We start from the raw sequence: 22,209 nt of genomic DNA, 5'->3' as shown, positions 1-22,209 counted from the left end.
CTGTCCAATCTCCTTGGCTTCTCCTCGCGGCGTCCTCCGTAATCCCTGCTTCTTCTCTCTTCCGGACTCTCCGATGACGTCACCACGTCCTCCGTCAGGTTCCTCCTTTTCTTCTGCTCTGTTCACTTCGGATTGGTCCGCACCTCCGGGACTTCCGGGACCTCCCTCCTCTCCCTGCAACAGAGACGAGCCGCACCAGGGGTTACTCGAATGCCTTTCAGGTGGGTCCCTCACCCAGGAACTTTCGGGATTCCGATGCAGGATTTCCTCCTTCTCAATGACCCTATCGAGTCCTCTCCGACAATGCCCTTTACCAGCTCTGATGAATCACTCGCCTTCTCTTGTCTCCTTTTAACCGCTGGATGACGAAAGGACTGCTCTGCCTTTGTTCCAACTTCTTCTTATTGATGGATTTGTGTACATCCTTCTGATTCCACTCACTAGAAGCCCACGTTTCCATCTTTAGCCTGAAGCCCTTGTTTGTATTCTAACCATGCATCCCTCTGTAACTGCCAGTGCGACTTCATGCTTCGTAGAGCCATACATCTGTTCTCTGTAGGAATTTTTCGATTATTGCATATGCCATAATCCTAAACGCGTCTATACAATTGTCAAAATACCTTTCCTCCTTCTCTGTTTCTTATCCTCCTCCTTTTTATTCTTTTTTATCACCTGTCAATAACTCAAGTCCTTCAAACTGTATTCCCAGTAATAAAAAAAGTCTATAAATTCTTTCCACCATATTCTCTTTCTCTATCCTTCTGTCCCGCCTCACCACTTTTTTAGGTTTAAAGCATTTTATTGAGACATTTACAAAAATAAACAGTTGTCGCAAGAAATCAGTGCCATGGCACAGCCATGTAGGAGCGCATCCAGCGCGCAAAGACTCTTCAATCTAAATGTCCATCCGGATGCGGCGCTAGGTTCGAATGCTGCGACAATAACACAGAAATAAACAACCCCCCCCATAACTCCCCCCTCCTCTCCCATCCCCTGGACCCCTCCCTTCCCCTCCCCGTCCAGTGCTAAATTCGTCCTCCCACTTCACTTCTCCTACGCCGCCTTCCCCTCTCAGCTGGTTCCAATCTGAGACTCATTGATCAGCTGAATCTACAGGTGATGTTAATCTCAACAATCGAAGGTATCGTGGACATGTGAGTTCTTTAAATTCCGTAACCAGTAGTGAGTGAAACAGCTGCCACAGGTCAATAAACTGCTCCACCTCTCCTGCCACCGTGAGCGACAACTTCTCCATGTTCAGAACATGCCATAATCTATGCAGCCAACCCGTGGTGGAGGGGAATGTGGTGGTGCGCCAGTGTATGAGGATATTTTGAACCGCTGAGCCCAGTGCTATTGCAATCTGCCTGCCCCTACGAGACTTTAGAGGGTACATCATCCGGTTGGGCAAGCCCAACAGTACATACGTAGGGAAACCTTGGCAGTTCGATGTCAAAGTGTGTATCAATCTCGTCCAAGGCTTCTTTCCAGTAGGGGCACAACAGAGGGCAGTCCCACAGAACATGTATAAGTGTGCCTATCTGTGCACAAGCCCGCCAGCACGTGTTCTCAATGTTACGATTCATTTCATGCAATCTTTCTGGTGTGTAGTACCAGTAGGTGGATACCTTAGTGAACGTTTCCGTAAGTCCCGTGTGGTATGCGGAATGTCGTGCTCGGTATGAAATCTGGTCCCACTCTGTGTGACTCCATAACCTCCCCAATTCCCGCTCCCAACGTTCCCTGCCCGGATTATAAAGATGAGAGAAAGGAGGCTGCAGGAATTTGTAGAGATCCGAAATTAATTTTGTGTCTGAGGTGCGCGTCACAAGCCACTTCTCATAAGGTAGGAGCCTCCTATCTGCTGATTCACGTACCTGCGGTTGCAGCGCCCAGTGGCGCACTTGTATATACCGCATTTTCTCCGTTTCGGGTAGTTGATAGTCTCGCCTGAAATCCTGAAACGGGATGATGCCATCTGGAGTGTACATATGGAACAGTGTTATGCATCCCGCAGCCCGCCAGTGCGTAAAGGCCCCCTGTTCCATCCCGGGATTAAAGTCCGGGTTCTCGACCAATGGCGTGAACGGCGAGGGGAACGTAGTGAGATCATGCACAACATTAGTGGCATCCCATACTTTCATCGGGACTCTCGTGATGAAAGACGCGTACAGATTGGGGGGACGGTGAGCCCTACGTAAAAAGGGGACCTCCTGTAGAGGCCGGGCCGCCACCGCCTGGTCTTGGAAAAGCCAGTGTTTATCTGACTCCCATCTGCTCCACTCCACAAGATATCGCAGTTGTGCCGCCTGGAAATACTTGCATAGGTCCGGTATACCTAGTCCCCCTGCCTCCGGGGCTAGCGTGGATAAGGCCCTCGTCAGTCTGGGCTTGCGGTCCTGCCAGATGAAGCGAGCAAGGTCCCCTTGAGTCTGCTGGATCCACCCTTTCGGGGGTTGGAGAGGCAGAGCCCGGAACAGGTATAGAACTTGCGGCAGGATCGTCATCTTTACTGCGGCTATCCTGCCTAGCCAAGATAGTGTGCCTCTGCTCCAACGCCCTAGTTCCTCCTTAATTTTCTTTCCCAAGGCTGCATAGTTGGCGGTCAGCATAACGGGCAAGGTGGGCGCCAATAAGATGCCCAGATAAGGCACCAGGCCTCGAGACCAGTGCATGGGGAAGAGGTCCTGTAGTTCGGCTCTCGTGGCAGCGGTCAACGACACATCGAGGGCCGCCGACTTCCCCGTATTCATTTTGAATCCTGCGACAGCCGCAAAAGCCTCTAGCTCTGCGACACATGCCGGGAGTACCCTCCCTGGATCAGCTAGTGTCAGTATTATGTCATCTGCGTAGAGGCTAATTGTGTGGGTATACCTCCCCATCCGTATTCCCTTCGCATTCGGGTTTTGGCGTATCCTTTGGGCAAGGGGCTCCATATAGAGTGCGAAGAGCAGCGGGGATAATGGGCACCCCTGCCTGGTGCCTCTCTCTATCGCAAACCTCTGAGAGCTGTAGCCATTCACCCGTACCACCGCGGATGGAAACCTATAGCAATTGAATATTAAGGTGCGAAATTTCTCCCCTATTCCCACCTTCAACAGGACCCGCTCTAAATAAGGCCAATGTACCCGGTCAAACGCCTTTTCCGCGTCTACAGCCAGCAGCATTCTCTCCCCAGGAATCCGGGAGGCCTTTTCCAGGATATGAACCACTCTTGCTATTGTCTACCGTCTGCCTCCCGGGGACAAATCCTGCCTGGTCCGGGTCCACCAGTCCCGGCAGATGAAGTGTCAGCCGAGCTGCCAGGATCCCAGTGTACAGCTTGAGATCAATGTTCAAAATAGAGATCGGTCTGTATGAGCTGCAGTGAGTCCGGTCCTTCCCTGGTTTGGGGATGACCGACACGGTTGCCTGGAGTAGATCCGGTGGGATAGCTCCTGGAGCGGAGAATGAATTAAATAGGCGGGTGAGGATAGGCGCCAGCGTGGGGCAGAATGTTTTGTAGAAGAGAGATGTATAACCGTCTGGGCCCGGAGCCTTTCCGTGTTTGAGTTTAGAGATGGCTGCAATCACCTCCTCAACCCGAATGTCCCTTTCTAGATGCTCCGCTTGCTCCGGAGTGAGGGAGGGAAGGTCAACCGAGTTCAGATAATCTGCCTCCGCCTGTGCCGACGGGGGCTCGCTCGCGTATAGTTTTGCGTAGTACTGATGGAAAACCTCCACTATCTGGCCATCCTCCGTAGCTGTCTCTCCTTCGGAGATCGACAGCTCCTTCACTAAATGCCGCTGATGAGCCACTCGGAGTTTGTTCGCCGGAAGCCGGCCGCACTTGTCTCCACCCGTGTAGTACGCATGTTTCAGACGTAACGCTGCATACTCCGCTCTATCCATATCCAGGGCTGACAGGAGTTTCCTCGCTGCCTTAAGTTGCCTCCAGATTCTGGGGGCTCCCGTTCGCTGATGTACCTGTTCTAGCTCACGTACTTTGAGCGTGAGTTCGTCTCGCTTATGTTGCCGCTCTCTTTTCTACGCTGACGATATTGCTGTAAATTCCCCCCGGAACACCGCCTTCAATGCTGCCCACTGCGTCGCCAGGGAGGTGTCGTCATTGTCATTGTGGCTCTGATAATCACGGACCGAGTCCATTATGTGCTTCACCACCCGTTTTTAGGCAGAAGAGTATCCCTGAGGCGCCAGACTCCGCGCAAAGGGGACACCGGCGGTAGGCGAAATGTGCCTGTGACAGGCGCATGGTCTGATAAGGAGAGAAACCCTATTTCAGAGGTTGTGGCTAGGTCACAGACTGGTCCTGTGACCAAGAGGTGGTCCAGCCTCGCATAGGTCTTATGTGCATGTGAGTAGTAGAAGTAGTCTCTGTCGGTGGGATGAAGGCGGCGCCAGAGGTCGTGGAGATCCGGTTCCTCCAATTGGGATTTGCCCACCCGTGAAAACACCCCCGTCTGCGGGTGCCTCTGCGCTGATCTGTCGAAGGACGAGTCGAAGACCATATTCTGGTCTCCCCCTATGATAATGTGCCTATCTGAGGTGGCGGTAATGTCCACTAAGGCCGAGTTGAGAAATCGCTCTTGATGCTCGTTGGGGCTGTATATCGACCCAATGGTAAACACCAGACCTCCCGACTTAACTCTGTATGGTAGGAGTCTCCCTTATTGTTCTGCAAATTTATGTAAAACCTCCCCTTTAAATGTTCTGGACACTAGGATTGCAACCCTGGCTGTCTTGGTAGTGTTGGAGGAGAAAAATTGTGTTGGGAATTTGTGAGATCGCATCCTCTGGCAATCACGGGCTAGCAGGTGGGTCTCTTGCAAGAGACAGATATCTGCTTGTGTGTTTTCTAGCAAAGACAGAACCGCCCTCCTCTTGACTGGGTTATTCAACCCCTTCACATTAAGGGTGACGACCTTAAGGGCTGTCATCGGTGTGGGTAGAAATGTAGCGCAAGCACTGAATCATGGCCCAGGTGGGGCGGCTCTGAGGTATGGAGTGTGCAGGAGCACTGTTAGGCATGAGTAGATGCATCAAAAGCACTGGACGGTCCCCACCCCTCTCCCCCCAACTCCCCCTGAACTCCCCTCGAACTGCCCTTCCCCGTCCCCCCCCCTACACTCCCCACAACAACCCCCTCTTGCAAACAACCAACTTCTCCCCCCCCCCCCCTCCCTTCCTTCCCTTCTGCACTCCCCTGGAACACCAACAACTTTTTGTCCCAGTCATGTCCCAAGTGGGCAAGTCTGTGGTGAATTACCTAAGTGGACGTCCGGCCACTTACTCCTCCCCACGGCCCCCCCCTCCCAGGACCCCAAACCTGCAATATCAGTAAGGCTGTGATGTTCCCCCCCCACCCGGAGCGTTTCTATGCCGTCATCGCGACATCACCATTGGAATCCGTGTCTCTGGCCACTTCGGAAACAGCATTCGCCATGCTGGCTCTAATGGTGGGTGAGTCTGGTCTCAGGGGGGTGGCAGGCGCTCGTCTCCTCGATACCCTCTGCCAACTGTCTCTAGGGCCGCGTCTCTGGCTTGGCGTAGCTGTTTCTTCCTCCTCTGCTGTGATTCCCAGAACCTCGCATGTCTCTTGCAGTGATTGTAATTGGTGCATCGTGCCATTCCATTCAAAAATGAGGTGGAAGGGGTGCCCCCAGGCATAGGATGTTTCATGCTCTTTCAAAAAATCAATTCAGAAAAGGAGGTGGTGATGAACAAAGTGTCTGAATTAAGCAGACCACTCTTACCCAGTCCAAAGATCAGGGCTTGATCCATCACCGTTATTTATCTCACTGCACCATCCCAGCTCAGAACCTGGCTATATGCAAATCAGTCTGTCCCTGGCCCAGTGCATCATGGGAACAGGGCACACTAAACTACCAAACCAATTCTTCACCAGAAAGGAGACAAGCTACCGGGGACCGGTTTCTGGCATTTCAGCCGTCTTCGGCCCGACTTGCTTGAATCCTGATGGTGCAGTGAGAAAGGGACTTATGTCTGAGTATACCCTGACACACCTATAGTGGCCAAAAACGATTCAGAAAAGGAGGTGGTGATGAACAGAGTGTCTGAATTAAGCAGACCACTCTTACCCAGTCCAAAGATCAGGGCTTGATCCATCACCGTTATTTATCTCCCTGCACCATCCCAGCTCAGAACCTGGCTATATGCAAATCAGTCTGTCCCTGGCCCAGTGCATCATGGGAACAGGGCACACTAAACTACCAAGCCAATTCTTCACCAAAAAGGAGACAAGCTACCGGGGACCGGTTTCTGGCATTTCAGCCGTCTTCGGCCCGGCTTGCTTGAATCCTGATGGTGCAGTGAGAAAGGGACTTATGTCTGAGTATACCCTGCCACACCTATAGTGGCCAAAAACGATTCAGAAAAGGAGGTGGTGATGAACAGAGTGTCTGAATTAAGCAGACCACTCTTACCCAGTCCAAAGATCAGGGCTTGATCCATCACCGTTATTTATCTCACTGGACCATCCCAGCTCAGGTTCTGAGCTGGGATGGTGCAGTGAGCTAAAAAACGGTGATGGATCAAGCCCTGATCTGTTGACTGGGTATGAGTGTTCTGTTTAATTCAGATACTCTGTCCATCACCACCCCCCTTTTCTGAATCGTTTTGTCCACCATAAGCGTGGAAGGGTATACTCAGATGTGAGTCCCTTGCTCATTGCACCATCAGGATTCAAGCAAGCCGGGCCGAAGACGGCTGTAATGCCAGAAACCGGTCCCCGGAAGCTTGTTTTCTTCCCAGTATAAGAACTGGCTTGGTAGTTTGGTCTGCCCTGTTCCCATGATGCACTGGGCCAGGGACAGCCTAATTTGTATGTAGCCAGGTTCTGAGCTGGGATGGTGCAGTGAGCTAAAAAACGGTGATGGATCAAGCCCTGATCTGTTGACTGGGTATGAGTGTTCTGTTTAATTCAGATACTCTGTCCATCACCACCCCCTTTTCTGAATCTCTCAAAAAATCAGTCGCTATCTTAAATGCTTTACGCTTCTGAAGGGTGATAACAGACAAGTCCTCATACAGAGCAACAGAGTGACCGCCAAAGGTGAAGGAAAGTTGCTTTCACGCCTCAGCCAAAATGCGCTCTTTCAGCAGGAAGTCTGGGAGAAAGGCCAAAATGTCCTGTGGTGGCGCCGATGGGCACCTCAGTGGTCCCACCCTAGGCGCCCTGTCAATCCGGACGGGAAACTGGTTCGCCCAAGATCGCCCTGAACAGGTCTCGTAGGTAGCCGGCCACATCCGTGCCCTCTTCTGTAGATGGAATTCCCCGGACCCGAATGTTATTTCGTCGAGACCTGTTTTCAAGGTCCTCGTTGTGCGTTTGGAGATCCAGATGCTGGTCCCGCAGGCACAACACCTCCTGTTGTAGCTGTACAATGTCTTCGTCAAGTCGGTGGTTTGTGCTTTCCACTGTGGCTACTCGCTCTCCCAGGCTGTCCACTTCTCTGCGCACCTCCCGTACCTCTCCCGCCACTTCCTGCTTCAGCGTTTGGAAATAGTCCCTGAGGGTGCTAAATAGTGATTCCAGGAAGGATCTAGTGACCGGTGGCTCCCCTCCGCACGTGTTCTGCAATCCTCCGGCGGAGTTCGGTGACGGTTGTCCCCTGTCTCCTCTTTGCTGGGTCCTGTTGAGCATCTCTGGGAGAGTGCGGTCCCCTTTTTTGCTACCCCTGTTGGTCGCCATTGTGGGATGGTTGCAGGCCAGATCCCTCGGCCCACCTGGTCTGCTACTTCAGGCTCTCCAGATGTCCTCCGGGGTCCACCGGGAAATCCTCGCCGGATATCAACGGTATGCTCGGGAAATTAGCCTCCAGGGCCTCCGCCACGAGGCCTCAGGCGCGACTCCAAGCACTGCTGCACTGCTCGTCTTCCCCGCTGGGCCCCGCCGGTCTCCGGACGCGGCCAACGCCGCTGGGTACTCTGCCTTGTGCCGAGTAGGTGGGCTCGGTTCGCTCCGAAGAGCCTCCGCTAGAGTCCTTGCTGGTGGGCCGCAACTGCGATCTCCGGTGCTGCCGTTGTGCCCGTCATCACTGCTAGGCCTCGGTAGGCCCTGGTCGTGGTCCGCGCCGCGCGGCCCACTGGTCCGTCTCGGCACCCTCCGGGCATGCAGGCCGCTGGAGGCCTCTCGGGCAGTCTCTCTCGGTGGCTACTTCGGCACAGCCGCGTTCCGGCACCTCGGGTGTAGCAGTCGCCGGCCGGGTAATGCGGGCCGGTCCTCACTTCCTGAGCACCCCAGGTCGCACGGGGTCCCCGCTGTATCTTCTTTCTGCTTCTTAGTCCGGTGGGCTCCAGAGGGGACCCGGTTCTCAGGACCAAGGGCGGAGCTCCAGGGTTTGTCTCCGTCGGCCTCGGATCACCTCCAGCGAGCGCCCGGCCGTCTAGGCCGAAGCCGCGGCCTCTAGTATCGCCCTGCAGCGTCTCCTCCAGCGCGGACCCGCTCGCCGGGTCGCAAGCCACCTTCCAGGCAGTTCGGGCGCCGTAGGGTCTTTCCGTCCCCCGTCGGTGCACACCGGGCCGAGGTTTAGCGCGGTGTGCTGCTGGTCGTGTCGTCTTCTACCGTTTCTTGGAGGCCAGCCTCTGTCTCCTCCGTCTCCCAGTCTTGACCTCCGATGCCGTCCGGCGGGCTGTCCTGAGGCCAATCCGAGGCCAGTTCTCGGCCAAAATCTTCGCTCCGGGTTACACCACCTCTCCCAGCGCTGCTGAACTCCAGCGGGGGGGAGAAGAGGCTATATTTTAGGTCTTGGGCCTAGTCGGATCGGGGAGCCGCGAGAAGAAGCGTCCGTTCACTCCGCCATCTTGGCCACGCCCCCTCACCACTTTTTTGACACCAGCTGATCTCTTCTGAACTGCTTCTTCCTGGTACTGAAGTCTGACATGCCTTCGTGCAGGATCACAATTGCCATTGACCTTAGCCTGTGGCTTCAAATCTCCTTTTGCCCAAGGCCTTCATCGGCTGTTTGATTGTTGCCCACTCTACTGATTGGACGGTAGCTCACACCCTTTTGCTTTTGTGCCCTTAGTTTTGCTTCTGTTGTGGGGAACCCTCGTCTCTTACGCCACTGGCGTCTACTGAGCACCTTGTCTTTTGGCCTTCGTTGCCGTCCTCTTTCAAACTTCTCTCCTTTGCACAGCCTTTTCGTGGTCCTTCCTCTGTATTAATCCTCTGGCCTATATATACTCGCTCCACAAAGCAGCCTCCGCCATTACCTCCATCCAATTACTCCGCGACTTGGGGTTCACAGTAAACCACACCAAGTCCCATCTGCAACCGTCCCATGTACAACAATATCTCGGTGCCACAATAAACACCTCAACTGCGCTAGCTTATCCCTCTTCTGCCTGGATAACAAATATGCAAGCTCTTTTAACAAAATTCCAACCGCAACACTGTCTTCCAGCTCGTGTGTTCATGCAACTCATAGGAATGATGGCCTCTTGCATATTTATAGTGCCTCATGCAAGACTACAAATGCGCTCCCTTCAAGAGTGCTTAGCACGCCGATGGAACCAGGCTCACAGTCATTTAACAGACCACCCAGTGTTAGTAGACGGTCGAACCCACCGCTGTCTGCAATGGTGGAGCACCAAAAACCTTTCCAAGGGCCGACCATTCCTAGAGCCAAATAGTCATGACCGCAGACACATCGCTCTCCGGCTATGGAGCTCACCTAGGGTAGCACACCATGCAAGGCAGGTGGACACTGCAACAAGAACTAGTGTGAGAAAAATCCCAGGACGTCTAATGTACACTGTGAACAATCAGGTGGGTTAGCAATCAAGTGGGAAAAATCAAACATGTAACTCTATCTATATAAAATATGTATCTTTAATGAGTATTGATTTAAAAACAACATATAGTGTATGACCACAAGGTCAACCCATATGCTAAAGGTAAAAAGTGAGTCAGTTGTAAATGGTTCAATTAATCAGAACAACATAAAATACGTGAACAATACCAAAAAAAATCATATACAAAAAGGCATATAATACATCAAATATTAATAAAAGGTAAAACATAAGAACTCGACGCGCGTTTCGGCAGTGAACTGCAACAAGAACATCACTCGGGGGGGGCATCACCACGGGGGGGCACCACCACATCACTCGGGGGGGGGGCACCACCACATCCCTCGGGGGGGGCACCACCACATCACTCTGGGGGGGGCACCACCACATCACTCGGGGGGGCACCACCACATCACTCGGGGGGGCACCACCACATCACTCGGGGGGCACCACCACACCACATCACTCTGGGGGGGGGCACCACCACATCACTCTGGGGGGGGCATCACCACATCACTCTGGGGGGGGGGCACCACCACATCACTCTGGGAGGGGCACCACCACATCACTCGGGGGGGGGCACCACCACATCACTAAGCACCACAATAGCACTGTCCTTGCTTGCTACCAACAAGCATTGCCATAGGCAATAGGACTCGCATTAGGAAAGTGTAAGCTATTGGCTTTGTGAATAACAATGCTATTAATTTATATATTTTCAAAGCCAACACATATTAGAAAAATGTGTCATTTACAATACCAATAGCTCACACTTTCCTAATGCGAGACCTATTGCATTGCAAATGCTTGTTTCTTATGAGGGTATTTCTCAAAGATGATAATTTTGTCTGTCCCTAGTTCACCTGAAGTTTGTCGGCCTTGTTGAACTTGTGTAGTGTATCATGGGCTCTATGTAGACCTGTTTTAGTGTGATAAGTAATCACAATATCTTCTGCATATTGTAACTAGGCTGGAGCCTTCTGTTGCTTTGCCCAGGTCGGCGATGTAAAGATTGAGGGGGGCCACCACGCAGCCCTGTTGAGTCCATTGTTGGTAAGGAATTTTGCAGTTGCTGTTTTGGGGCCTGACCCATTGTCTTTTCTAACAGAACAGTAATCATTAAAAATCCCCCTGCCACAAGCCCCTCTCCCAGCTCCTTCTGCCACATGTCCGATCAGAGCTCTGAAGTTTGTATCCACTGAAAGGCTATAGGCCTCCTAGAAAAGAAGTAGGGAGCGTGCCACAAATTTGTATCTTAAATTACATTCCTTTGGTTTCAGGTGTAATCTGAGTGTGCTATTGTACAGGTGATTATGTTGCCTATATTACTCTGATACGTCATAACTGTTTGCCCGTAAGTTATTATAACAGGACAGGCTGCACCATAAGAATAAAGTCAATGGACTCATACCAACATCACAGTCATTTCCCTGCCTAAAGTATGACGTGTATTTATTGTGGGGTGCAGGAGTGTAGTAGACCCTATGTAGAAATTTAAATTTGAGTATTATTGGATCTGGAGTTGCTTGTAGCCTCCTTATAGTTTCCCAGAATCTTGTCCCAATCTACTGCATATGCTAGGTCATCTCAATCTCTTTTACACTTAATCACCAATCAATCAGGGTGCTTTAGGCCAATCCCTACATATTGCATGGTACAGCTGAGACATAGTTATTCCCCCTCCCACCACAGCATGCCGTTCAGCTAAAGCACTGGATTTCTGGTGGTCATCCTGGCATAGACAAGGAGTTCACCCATTTGGACCACAAACTAATTTCTGTCTTTGGCAAATATGAACATAAGTTACTTACCTGTAAACTGTGGTTCTCCAGTATTGGTGTCTTTCATAGATTCACATGCTTGAATAATTCCCAGTCGTCGAAGTGGGAGTCCCACGGTACATAAAATAGTAGTAAGAATACATATACATATACAAATATACATATATATAGATATAGATATAAAAATACAATTATAAATATCAAATAGAATGTATATTTAAAAATAAAATTTTGAAGTACCATAGAACAGTATTGGCCCATAGAAGGCATTGAGGGAGAGCTCACTTTAGTAACATCCATGCCATTATAATGGTCCACATGCCAGATAATCAGGCTTTAGCACACTCTAGAACCTTCTCCTCAGAAGCTCAAGCCCTCAGATTTTTGTAGCACAAGAGTGACCAAAGAGTTCATGAGGAGAAGAGAGCCTCTGAGGGGAGGAAGGGTGGGTCGCATGTGAATCTATGAAAGAAACCAATACCGGAGAACCACAGTTTACAGGTAAGTAACTCTGTTCTTCTCCAGTATTAGGGTGTCTTTCATAGATTCACCTGCTTGAATAAGAGTAGAAAGCAGTAAGCCATAATAATAGTCATAAATGGCAATAAAGAAAAGTGCAATCATATAAATATATATTGGTAATATTGCATTATACCCACAAGAAACAAGCATTTGCAATGCAATAGGTCTCACATTAGGACAGTTTGAGTTTTTGGTATTATAAATGACAAATTTCTTATTTTGTGTGTTGGTTTTGAAAATAGCGAATTTAATAGCTTTGCCATTTACAATGGCAATAGTTTTAACTTTCGCAAATGTGACACCTATAGCATTTGTAATGCAATATATGTTGTATTTACGTGACTTAGATGTATTGATATTACAAATAACAATGGCTTTTAATTTTTTTAATAATTAATTCTTAAATATGTTATTGTAATTTACAATGGCAATAGCTTAAAGTTTTGTAAATAACTTTTGTGAAGATTATGTTCAGTGTATTTTACTGTGACGAGAATCCAAGAACAGAAGTGAAATATTAACATCTTTTTGTGACATTTGTAATGGAGCTTGAAACATTGAGAGAACATATTTGAACCAGTTGTTGAATGGTTGCACAAATTGATGCTGTGGTGGCGCTGAGTGATGTTGTGGTGGCGACGAGTGATGCTGTGGCGTTCAGTGATGCTGTGGTAGCACATAGTGAAGTTGTGGTGCCCCTGAGTGATGCTGTGGTGGTGCTGAGTGATGCTGTGGTGATGTGATAGATAGATAGTGGGAAGGCATAGATAGATAGAGTGAGGGCGATAGATAGAGTGAGGGCGATAGATGACTTGGAGCAATACACACCTTTCATAATCTGTAATCTTGGGTGCTGAATTGCCCGTTGAGTGTTGTGAGCAGTCTCGTTTTTGGAGAGTGATGAACTTCTTGTGTATTTCCTCTCCTGCGAAATGGAGTGCAGGGCATGGTTTGGGGCAGCGTTGGTTTCCTTCATTGCCGCACCATAGTTTACAAATCTTGAGACCTGGGTCTGCCACCTGGCAACAACTGAAGAGGGGGTAGATAGCATATCAAAAGGGTGGATTATATTTGCAGCGTTGGGCAGCGATGCAGAAAAAGAGAAGTATAAGTGTTGCAAAGGACACTTCACTGCAGCAGCTCCAAAAGCCACAAAATATAAACACTGAAATAAAAGTTGGCCCCTCACAAGCATCTTTAAACTATTTCTGTTTACTAAGTGCAAGGCAGCATGAAATACTTTCCCAAGGGGTCTTTAGGGTTACACAGCCTGCATCAATTTTCTTAAAAGCTCCTCCTGACTGTCAGAGATCTCCTGTTTGACAAGGAGGCATGGAGGCTTTATAATAAGAACCTCTGTAGTAAAGAATCATTCGAAAAGGGTCTCTATCGGGCTCTGTTTTGTGCCCTGTTACAGGCGGTCCGATTTTTCCCAGACTGTAAGGACGGCAGGAACACCGACGTGTGCGTGCTCACACTGCTCACTTCTCACTAGTGGAGAAGTTAGGGCATCATGCCAGGTGAGAGTTGTAGGGGAAGGGAAATCCTTTAGAGAGAGTAATTTTCTCTCTGGATTGCCCGTCTTTTTGAAAGTCAGCAGCAGCAACATTGTCGTGCTGTCAACAGGGCTTTAAGTGGAAGTTTTTTCAATATTATATATAAGCCATAGTTGCTGCTTATTTATCTTACGCAACTAGCAGCCATTTACAAAGCCAATAGTCCTGGCTTGTAGGTATGATGTGACTCGTATCATATATCTGGACGCAATGCAAGGAACAGCAAAATTCAAGTCGGGCAGCACACTTTGCTAAATAAAGATTTCTAGGTTAGGTGTTTTTAAGCCACGCCCTTGATTACATTGACCACGCCCGTTGAGACCCCCCAGTTTTTCCATCCCACTTAAAGCCCTGCATTCACCTAAGAGCAGTCACAACAACCAATGCGAGTAGGCAGCATCAACAAACTGAAGGGAGGTGTCTAAGTGAGCCTATGCATTACAGAATAAAGGAGAAGCAGGGTGTGGGTGAAAGAAGGATGTGAGTCCAATTGTACGCAGGCCAAAGGTTATGGGGCTGCTCCTTAACATGTCCAAAGAGAAAAGATAAGACAAAAGGACGCTCTTAACCTCTGCACCATTATCCTGAACTACAAACGTAGTTCCTTGCGGTGAACAGAGCCAAAAAACAGACACTGTTGCGAGTGAATGGACATGTGTGGAACGCCTCTACGCTGGGCAGGGGTTGATCAAAGACGACAAAGATCTGCCAAAACAAAAACAGTCGGATAGAGTGGAAAAAGACCAATAGACACGCTAAAACCAGACACATTTACAGTTAGTGTGGCTGCATGTTCTTGAGTGATATTCATGCAAAGCCGTTGTTGCCAAACATGTAACCTGATGTACCTGGCACGGAGTTCGGGTCCATAAGAGCTCATGCATCAGCTTCCCAGTAGTGGCACCGCTGCCATGGAGTGCCAGCTGGACGAAGGCTTACACTACTCCACTGTGGATATATGACATTACCACGCGTACTTTTAGCACGCATACCATTACCACAGATTTTTTACAACGCAGGTCATGTTACAACGGCTACCCTTACAACGCAATACACTACAACGCACATACTATTACAACGCATACCATTACAACGTAAGTATAGGTAAGTATATATATATTTTAAAAAATTATTTTTGTAATATTTAATTTAATTATTCATTATTATATTTTAAATAATTATTTGTGTCATATTTAATTTAATTATTCATTATTTAATCATTAAATAATTATATTAATGAAATTAATTTTAATTGTAATATTTGTAAATATATATTAAAAATACCCCTGTACCCCAAAACCCAAACCCAGCCCTTAAACCTAAAAATACCCCTGTACCCCAAAACCCAAACCCAGCCCTAAAACCTAAAAATACCCCTGTACCCCAAAACCCAAACCCAGCCCTAAAACCTAAAAATACCCCTGTACCCCAAAACCCATACCCAGCCCTAAAACCTAAAAATACCCCTGTACCCCAAAACCCAAACCCAGCCCTAAAACCTAAAAATACCCCTGTACCCCAAAACCCAAACCCAGCCCTAAAACCTAAAAATACCCCTGTACCCCAAACCCATACCCAGCCCTAAAACCTAAAAATACCCCTGTACCCCAAAACCCATACCCAGCACTAAAACCTAAAAATACCCCTGTACCCCAAAACTCAAACCCAGACCTAAAACCTAAAAATACCCCTGTACCCCAAAACCCATACCCAGCCCTAAAACCTAAAAATACCCCTGTACCCCAAAACCCAAACCCAGCCCTAAAACCTAAAAATACCCCTGTACCCCAAAACCCAAACCCAGCCCGAAAACCTAAAAATACCCCTGTACCCCAAAACCCAAACCCAGCCCTAAAACCTAAAAATACCCCTGTACCCCAAAACCCATACCCAGCCCTAAAACCTAAAAATACCCCTGTACCCCAAAACCCAGCCCTAAAACCTAAAAATACCCCTGTACCCCAAAACCCAAACCCAGCCCTAAAACCTAAAAATACCCCTGTACCCCAAAACCCAAACCCAGCCCTAAAACCTAAAAATACCCCTGTACCCCAAAACCCAAACCCAGCCCTAAAACCTAAAAATACCCCTGTACCCCAAAACCCATACCCAGCCCTAAAACGTAAAAATACCCCTGTACCCCATAACCAAATACCACTAAAAAAAGATTTAAAAAAAATATAAACTTACCTATAATAATACTTACGATGTAATGGTATGCGTTGTAATAGTATGTGCGTTGTAGTGTATAGCGATGTAAAGGTATGCGTTGTAAAATGACCTGCGTTGTAAATGTATGCGTGGTAATGGTATGCGTTGTAAAAAATCCGTGGTAACAGTTGTATACCCTCCACTGTTGGGCAATGAAACCCGCCCGAGACAGCTCTTCACAGCACGTCAGCGCGGGGGAGCTCGGTCAGCCGGAACACTGCGCGCCTGCTCGTCGAAAGTAATAACCCCCCTCCAAAAGCCCCCCCAAAAAAACCAAGTGCAACGCAACTGACGGAAACAGGAAACTTCGGGTGTGAGATACTTAGGAATGTATTATTACTGTTGTAGCTTTGTGTGAGTGAAGAGATCAGAGTTAGAATTATCAAATGGCCTTGATTAAAGCAGCAGTAAGAGGTATTCTGTGATCATTTTGATAAGACTGGATCGTATTGAGGTAGTGAGGTGATGGGAATAATAGCCTGTACTCCCTTTGCTTTCCTTCCCTGTTGCCCAGGTTTCTCACGTCGTCCTCGTTCTTCTTCTCCAGTACCGATAACATGCACGAACCTGGCAAGGAATACTTCTAAAATGAGTGGCGCCGATGCGGTGAGTGGGGTTTAGTTGGAGGGGGGAGGGGGGCGGCGGGGGGGGGTGTCTCTGTGCGCTTGTGTGTGTGCGGGGGGAGGGGGGGGTGGTGTGTGTGTCTCTGTATGTGTGCGTGCATGTGCGCTCGTGTGTGTGTGTCTCTGTGTCCGCACTTGTGTGCAAAAGCAGGGGGAGGTGTGGCTGTGTGTGTTGGAGCTTTCCAGGAGACAGCCGATGTGCACACTCGCTCGCGGCCCACTCCGCTCCGATTCTTGAAGAGGCGCGTGGCGATCTCTTGTCTCCTGGGAAGCTGAGCCGGTGACTATAGGTCTCTAGCGAGACCGCGCTTTCGTGCGGTAATCGCCACGAGACCTATAAAACTTTTATGACAGGAGGCGGGTAGCAACAGAGGCTCACCTTTAGTTGAAGAGATTTCGTAGCACCGCTTGACCCACAGCAGTGTCCGCTGCGTCAGCTGTCTCCAGACAGTAGTGCTTCGTAAATGTGTGTTTACTGGACCACGATGCCACCCTGCAGATCTGATGCAGAGGCACCCCAGCAAACAGGGCAGTAGAGGATGCTACTGCTCTCATCGAGTGTGCTCGCACCGGAAAGCAGAAAGTGGCTTGCCAGCCTGTTGATGGCAAAAGGATATGGCAGAAGAAATCCAGCAAGTGATGGTTTGCTTAGTGACCGGATGTCCTTTGCGCATCTGCCCATAGGCCACAAAAAGCTGGGCTGACTTTCGAAATGTAGCAGTGCGCTGGATATAGAACTTGAGGCATCACTTTAGGTCTAGCGAATGAAGAGTACGCTCAGCGGGAGACTGAGGGTTAGGGAAGAAAGTCTTGAGTATTACCAGTTCATTAAGGTGGAAGTCTGATGGAACCTTTGGTATAAACTTAGGGTTTCTACTTAGTATGACAACATCCTTTGAAAACTTTAGAAAAGGTGGTTGAATGGTAAAAGCTTGTATGTCACTCACCCTCCGGGAGGACGTAAGTGCGAGTAAGAGGGAAACCTTCCAAGTAAGGAATTTCAAATCTGCTGACTGAATTGGCTCAAAAGGAGGTTTGAGAAGCTGATCTAAAACAAGATTGAGGCGCCATGAAGGTGGAGGACGCCGGACAGGTGGAAACATCCGGAACAGACCTTTAAAGAACTGTCGAATGATCCGAGAGGAGTACAGAGATGAGGATCCATCATGACGAAAGCAGGAAAGTGCAGCCCGGAAGACCTTCAGAGTGGAGTGTGAAAGGCCCGATTTGGCTAAAAGGAGGAAGAAAGGTAAGATTTGCTCAGGTGTGGCGAGCACAGGATCAATGTTTGAGCACAAGATCAATGTTTGAGCACAGGATCAATGTTTTCTGAGTGGTGCCAAATACAAAAACGTTTCCATTTCAATTTATAAGTTTTGATGGTAAAAGGAGCCCGTGCATGAGCAAGGACCTCCCTACATTCAGGTGGGTAAACTCAAGGTGCTCAGGTTCCAAGCGGCAAGCTGGAGAGATGCCGGTTCTGGATGGCAGATCTGTCCGTGGTTCATGGTGAGAAGATGAGGCAGGGGGCGAAGAGGGATCGGATCGCGTGGGAAAGAAGAAGATGAACCATGGTCGACGTGGCCACCTTGGGGCGATTAGCCAGATGTGACATGGTTGTGCTCTTATTTTTTGCAGGAGAAGAGGTAGGAGAGGAATCAGCGGAAAAGCGTATGCAAATTTTCCCAACCAGTTGATCGAAAATGCATTCCTGATCGACTCTTTGTGGGGATGCCAACTTGCGTAGTGTAGGTATTTGCGATTGATTGGAGTCGCAAATAGATCCAGCTCTGTCTGGCCCCACATGCGGAAGACATACTTCAGAGTTGGTTGGTGTAGTTCCCACTCATGGTTGTCTGTGGCAGATCTTCTGAGAGAGTTCACGAGGGCGTTGCTGATGCCCGGTACGTGAACTGCAGTCAATTGGGCTTGATGTTGTATAGCCCACTCCCAGATCTGCTGTGCCTGTTTGGAGAGCAGTAGTGTTTTTATACCTCCCTGTTTGTTGAGGTAGTGCATACTGGTGGTGTTGTCCGTACGCACTAATATTGACTCTCACTCCACCACTAGACGGTAGGATTAAGAGCAAGAAAGATGGCCAAGAGTTCTAGGCGATTGATGTGCCACCTGTGTTGGTCCGCAGTCCATTTGCCGTTGATGGACAGTCCTTGGAGATGTGCGCCCCAACCCTCTAAAGAAGCGTCTGTGGTAAGGGTAAGTGTGGGGGCAGCCTCTTGGAATAATCGCCCTGTTGCGATGTTGGGAGGGTGAACCCACCAAGCAAATGCTCTCTGTATGCGAGGTGTCAGAGAAACCTTTTCGCCATTGCTTGTCTAATTCTTCTTGTATTACTCTCATGTATAACCTGCAGTTGGGAATCAAAGGTATGCAGGATGAGGCCATGCCCAGAAAGGATTTCAATGTTCGGACAGAAACTGACCTTCTTGAGCGTAGAAGAGCCACCATTTTGGAGATGCGTGCTTGGCGTTCTGTTGAAACAAAGACCTTTTCTAGGTTTGTGTTTATTAATGCTCCCAGAAAAACTCTTTGCTGTGCTGGAAGTATTTGCGATTTTTCGTGGTTGACTGAAAGACCCAGATGCTTGAAGATGGACAGGCAAGCCTGAGTGTGTTGCCTTGTTGCGAGAAAGGTTGGGGCCTTTATCAGGCAATCGTCTAAATCGGGGTAAATCTGTATGCAGGCGTAGATAACCCGCTACCGGAGCCATGATCTTTGTGAAGACCCTTGTCGCGGAGCGAACGCCAAAGGGCAGAACTTTGAATTGGAAGTGTTTTGTTCCCACTTTGAAGCTGAGGTACTTGCTGTGTCTCTGATGGATTGGCACATGAAAATAGGCATCTTGGAGGTCGATTGTGGCGAGGAACTTGTTGGGGTTTAAGAACTGCAAGATTTCCGACAATGTCAATATACGAAAGGTTTGAGACTTGATGTATTTGTTGAGGGCTCCGAGGTCTAATATTGGGCGCCACTCTCCTGATTTCTTCCTGATAAGAAAAAATCTGGATAAAAGCCCGTCCCTTGTTGTAACCGAGGAACCCCTTCGACTGCCCCTTTCTGAATCGTGACAGCAATTTGTGCAAACAGTTCCTTCAAGTGTGATGGGGGGGGGGACCGGTTGGAGGGCGGGTGGGAGGAAACTTGACAAATACTAGAGCGTGGCCTCTTGAAATCACCTTCAAGACCCAACGATCCAATGTTATTTTTGACCAACTGGAAGAGTATTGGTAGATTCGACCTCCAATTTTCGAAGTAGGATATGCCTTGATGTTTAGGAAGCCATTGTTTTTTAGAGGAATTACCTCCTCTCTAAGAGGATTTCCTCCTATACGGTCTTGAATCATTTTGTCTGGTTGGAATTTGGTTGGAATAACGCTGTTTGTTATCACCATAGGAGCGGTATTGAGTGGAAGAGCCACGAAATGTGGATGATGCGCCCCAGCCACGTGCTCCACGAAAAGACCGCATCCGATATTGGAGAGATCCTAGGGCAAGAGCAGTGTCCGTATCCTTTTTGATAGACTCCAAGGCATCGTCCACATGCTTGCCGAAGAGGGATTCCCCATCGAAGGGCATATCGAGTATCTTTACTTGCACCTCCGGTCGAAAAGATGTGGCCTTAAGCCAGCCCTGTCTTCTAAAGACTATGGCTCCTGCCATTTGACGGAATCCTGTAGATTAAATATCGATTGCACAATCTATGATTTCTGACGAGATCTTTTCACCCTCCTGTAGGATTTTATGCGCTTCCGCTCTGGAGGATTCTGGAATCAGGTCAGATGTGAGTGTGCAAGGAACTCTGTACATTGCTAATTGGAGGCGGAGCTGGACACCACCTGACAAGGAGTGGTCTCCCTACTAAAATCACACAGTCCAACACCCAGGAAGAACCACAAGCCCATGGAACCGGCACTGATGACGGCAATTGGAAGCCAGAAATGCGTCTGCCCAAGCGTTTCATAGACTTGAATTTCCCTGCGCACTGAGAATAATAAAGCCATCTTTAACCCTGGAGCTGTGTCGCTCTTTTTTCCTAGCAGGAAGAGAGCATTGGTCCTCTCATATATGTATGTATGTATGTATGTATGTGTTTCTTACTACTATTTTATGTATCGAGGGACTCCCACTTCGACGGGGAATTATTCAAGCATGTGATTCTATGAAAGACACCCTAATACTGGAAAAATAGAAGTCACCCATCAGCAGGCCACCCCCTCTATCTACTGAAACACTCTTCTTATGACAGAGTTTGTTGAAGTGTGATGGGCCCCATTGTCCTGACTCCACTGTGAATGGTACACTTTTCCTGACCGTCTTTAACATAGATCCCAGATCTGCAACATAAGCAAAATCAAGTTTGGCGTTTCAGAACCTAGCTTCCGCATTGATAGATACTTACATGGTATTCAGGTCCTTTACACCATAAGAACCAGCTAAAGATATCTGTTTTTCATCAAAAGTATCATCTAACCATTTAACTAGGTACTACAATTGAAATGCTAGATATTAGCATTCAAACCCTGGGAGGGTTGGGACCCCCACTTCGTGGAGAAGCCAAACTGTATTGAACTTAATCTTAGGCTGGACCTCTCCTCCTAGCTCCAACATCTGAATTCAGAATTCAGTCAATGTGTTGGAACATCAATCTCGGAAGCAAGCACTTCGCTTCCATAAACATATACAAGCATCTGTGTCAAAACCCCATCTTTACCAACACAGTCGTTCCGATATGTGACAGTGGCTAGGCTAGAGAGGAAGAGTCCAAATGGCACACTACCTCCAACACTGAACCAGTATTTAGTGTTACATTGTCTCTAATAGCTGGGTGACTCTGATACCCAGGTATTTCAAGTCTCTGGGTTTCAAAACAATCCCAACTCTGGTAGGTTGTTTGGAGTTCTGCAGGCCATCACCCTTAACCGAAGCAGTCTGGACTTTGACCAGTTAGGCCCAATGCCTGGCAAGGTCTCATAATAATTTAACAGTCTGAGCATATCTGGAACCACCCTCTCGGGGTGTCTTAAATAAAACAATGTATCATTTGCGTACAGGTTTTACTGTGTGGATCTTATTTCCAATTCTGGTGTTCTAGTCCTACAACTCAATTTCTCTTATCCTAGCCAGCGATTCATTGATGGGTGCAACCAAAATTGAGACAGCAGGCAGGGTTGCCCAGTCCATTCTTCTCTATTCTCAACTGTCTGACATCACTTTCCGATTAGTCTATCTTTAATGTCACTGTTCTTCTGATATCCAAATCACAGTTCTCTTTCCACGTCCTATCTCTCTACACTCGCTACACTTTCTATTTAGCGTACATGTCTATTCCTCTCACTGTTTTTAATTGAATTCCTGGATTCTGCCACATCTTCCAAAGCATCATCAAACATACTTTAATCCCAAGCCCCTTTTGTCGTCTTAAGGGGTGCAGGTAAAGACTCTCTTCCATATTCCCTCCATCCCTGTTCCTGTTCATTGTCAGTCACTTCATGAAAATAGCTTGTCATTATTTTTCCCCGTATATATGATACTTATGTAGCACAACTTGATTTAAAAGCAGTGGAGCACTGCACAAGACTGGGAATTTTAAAGAGGGCGCTGAGAGAGAAATTTAGAGAGAGGGTCAGAGATTGATGGAGACTGGCAGAGGTGCTGTGGGGATGTTGATAAAGCAGTATGAATGGA

General features: G+C 48.5%; 1 protein-coding gene across 19 annotated transcripts in view; it reads left to right on the top strand.

The window, feature by feature from the left end:
• DGKD (diacylglycerol kinase delta) overlaps window positions 1-22,209 on the top strand; it is a 1,053,390-nt gene that overhangs the window by 109,051 nt on the left and 922,130 nt on the right. For 6 of the 19 annotated variants that reach the window (XM_086943829.1, XM_086943836.1, XM_086943828.1 and 3 more), the window contains one exon: window positions 16,398-16,489. The exons of 8 other annotated variants lie outside the window; for them this stretch is intronic. In XM_086943829.1, the coding sequence (XP_086799955.1) occupies window positions 16,472-16,489 (18 nt within the window). In that variant the 5' untranslated portion in view covers window positions 16,398-16,471. Of the gene's footprint in view, window positions 1-10,782; window positions 10,867-16,397; window positions 16,490-22,209 lie in introns of all 19 variants that reach the window. 5 more of the 19 variants (XM_086943831.1, XM_086943833.1, XM_086943832.1 and 2 more) reach the window with 2 other exon arrangements.

Source organism: Lissotriton vulgaris, chromosome 11 (assembly GCF_964263255.1).
Source record: "Lissotriton vulgaris chromosome 11, aLisVul1.2, whole genome shotgun sequence".
NCBI lineage: Eukaryota > Metazoa > Chordata > Amphibia > Caudata > Salamandridae > Lissotriton > Lissotriton vulgaris.
Note: the sequence above shows the minus strand (reverse complement) of the source record. Positions and strands in the feature narration are given on the sequence as shown.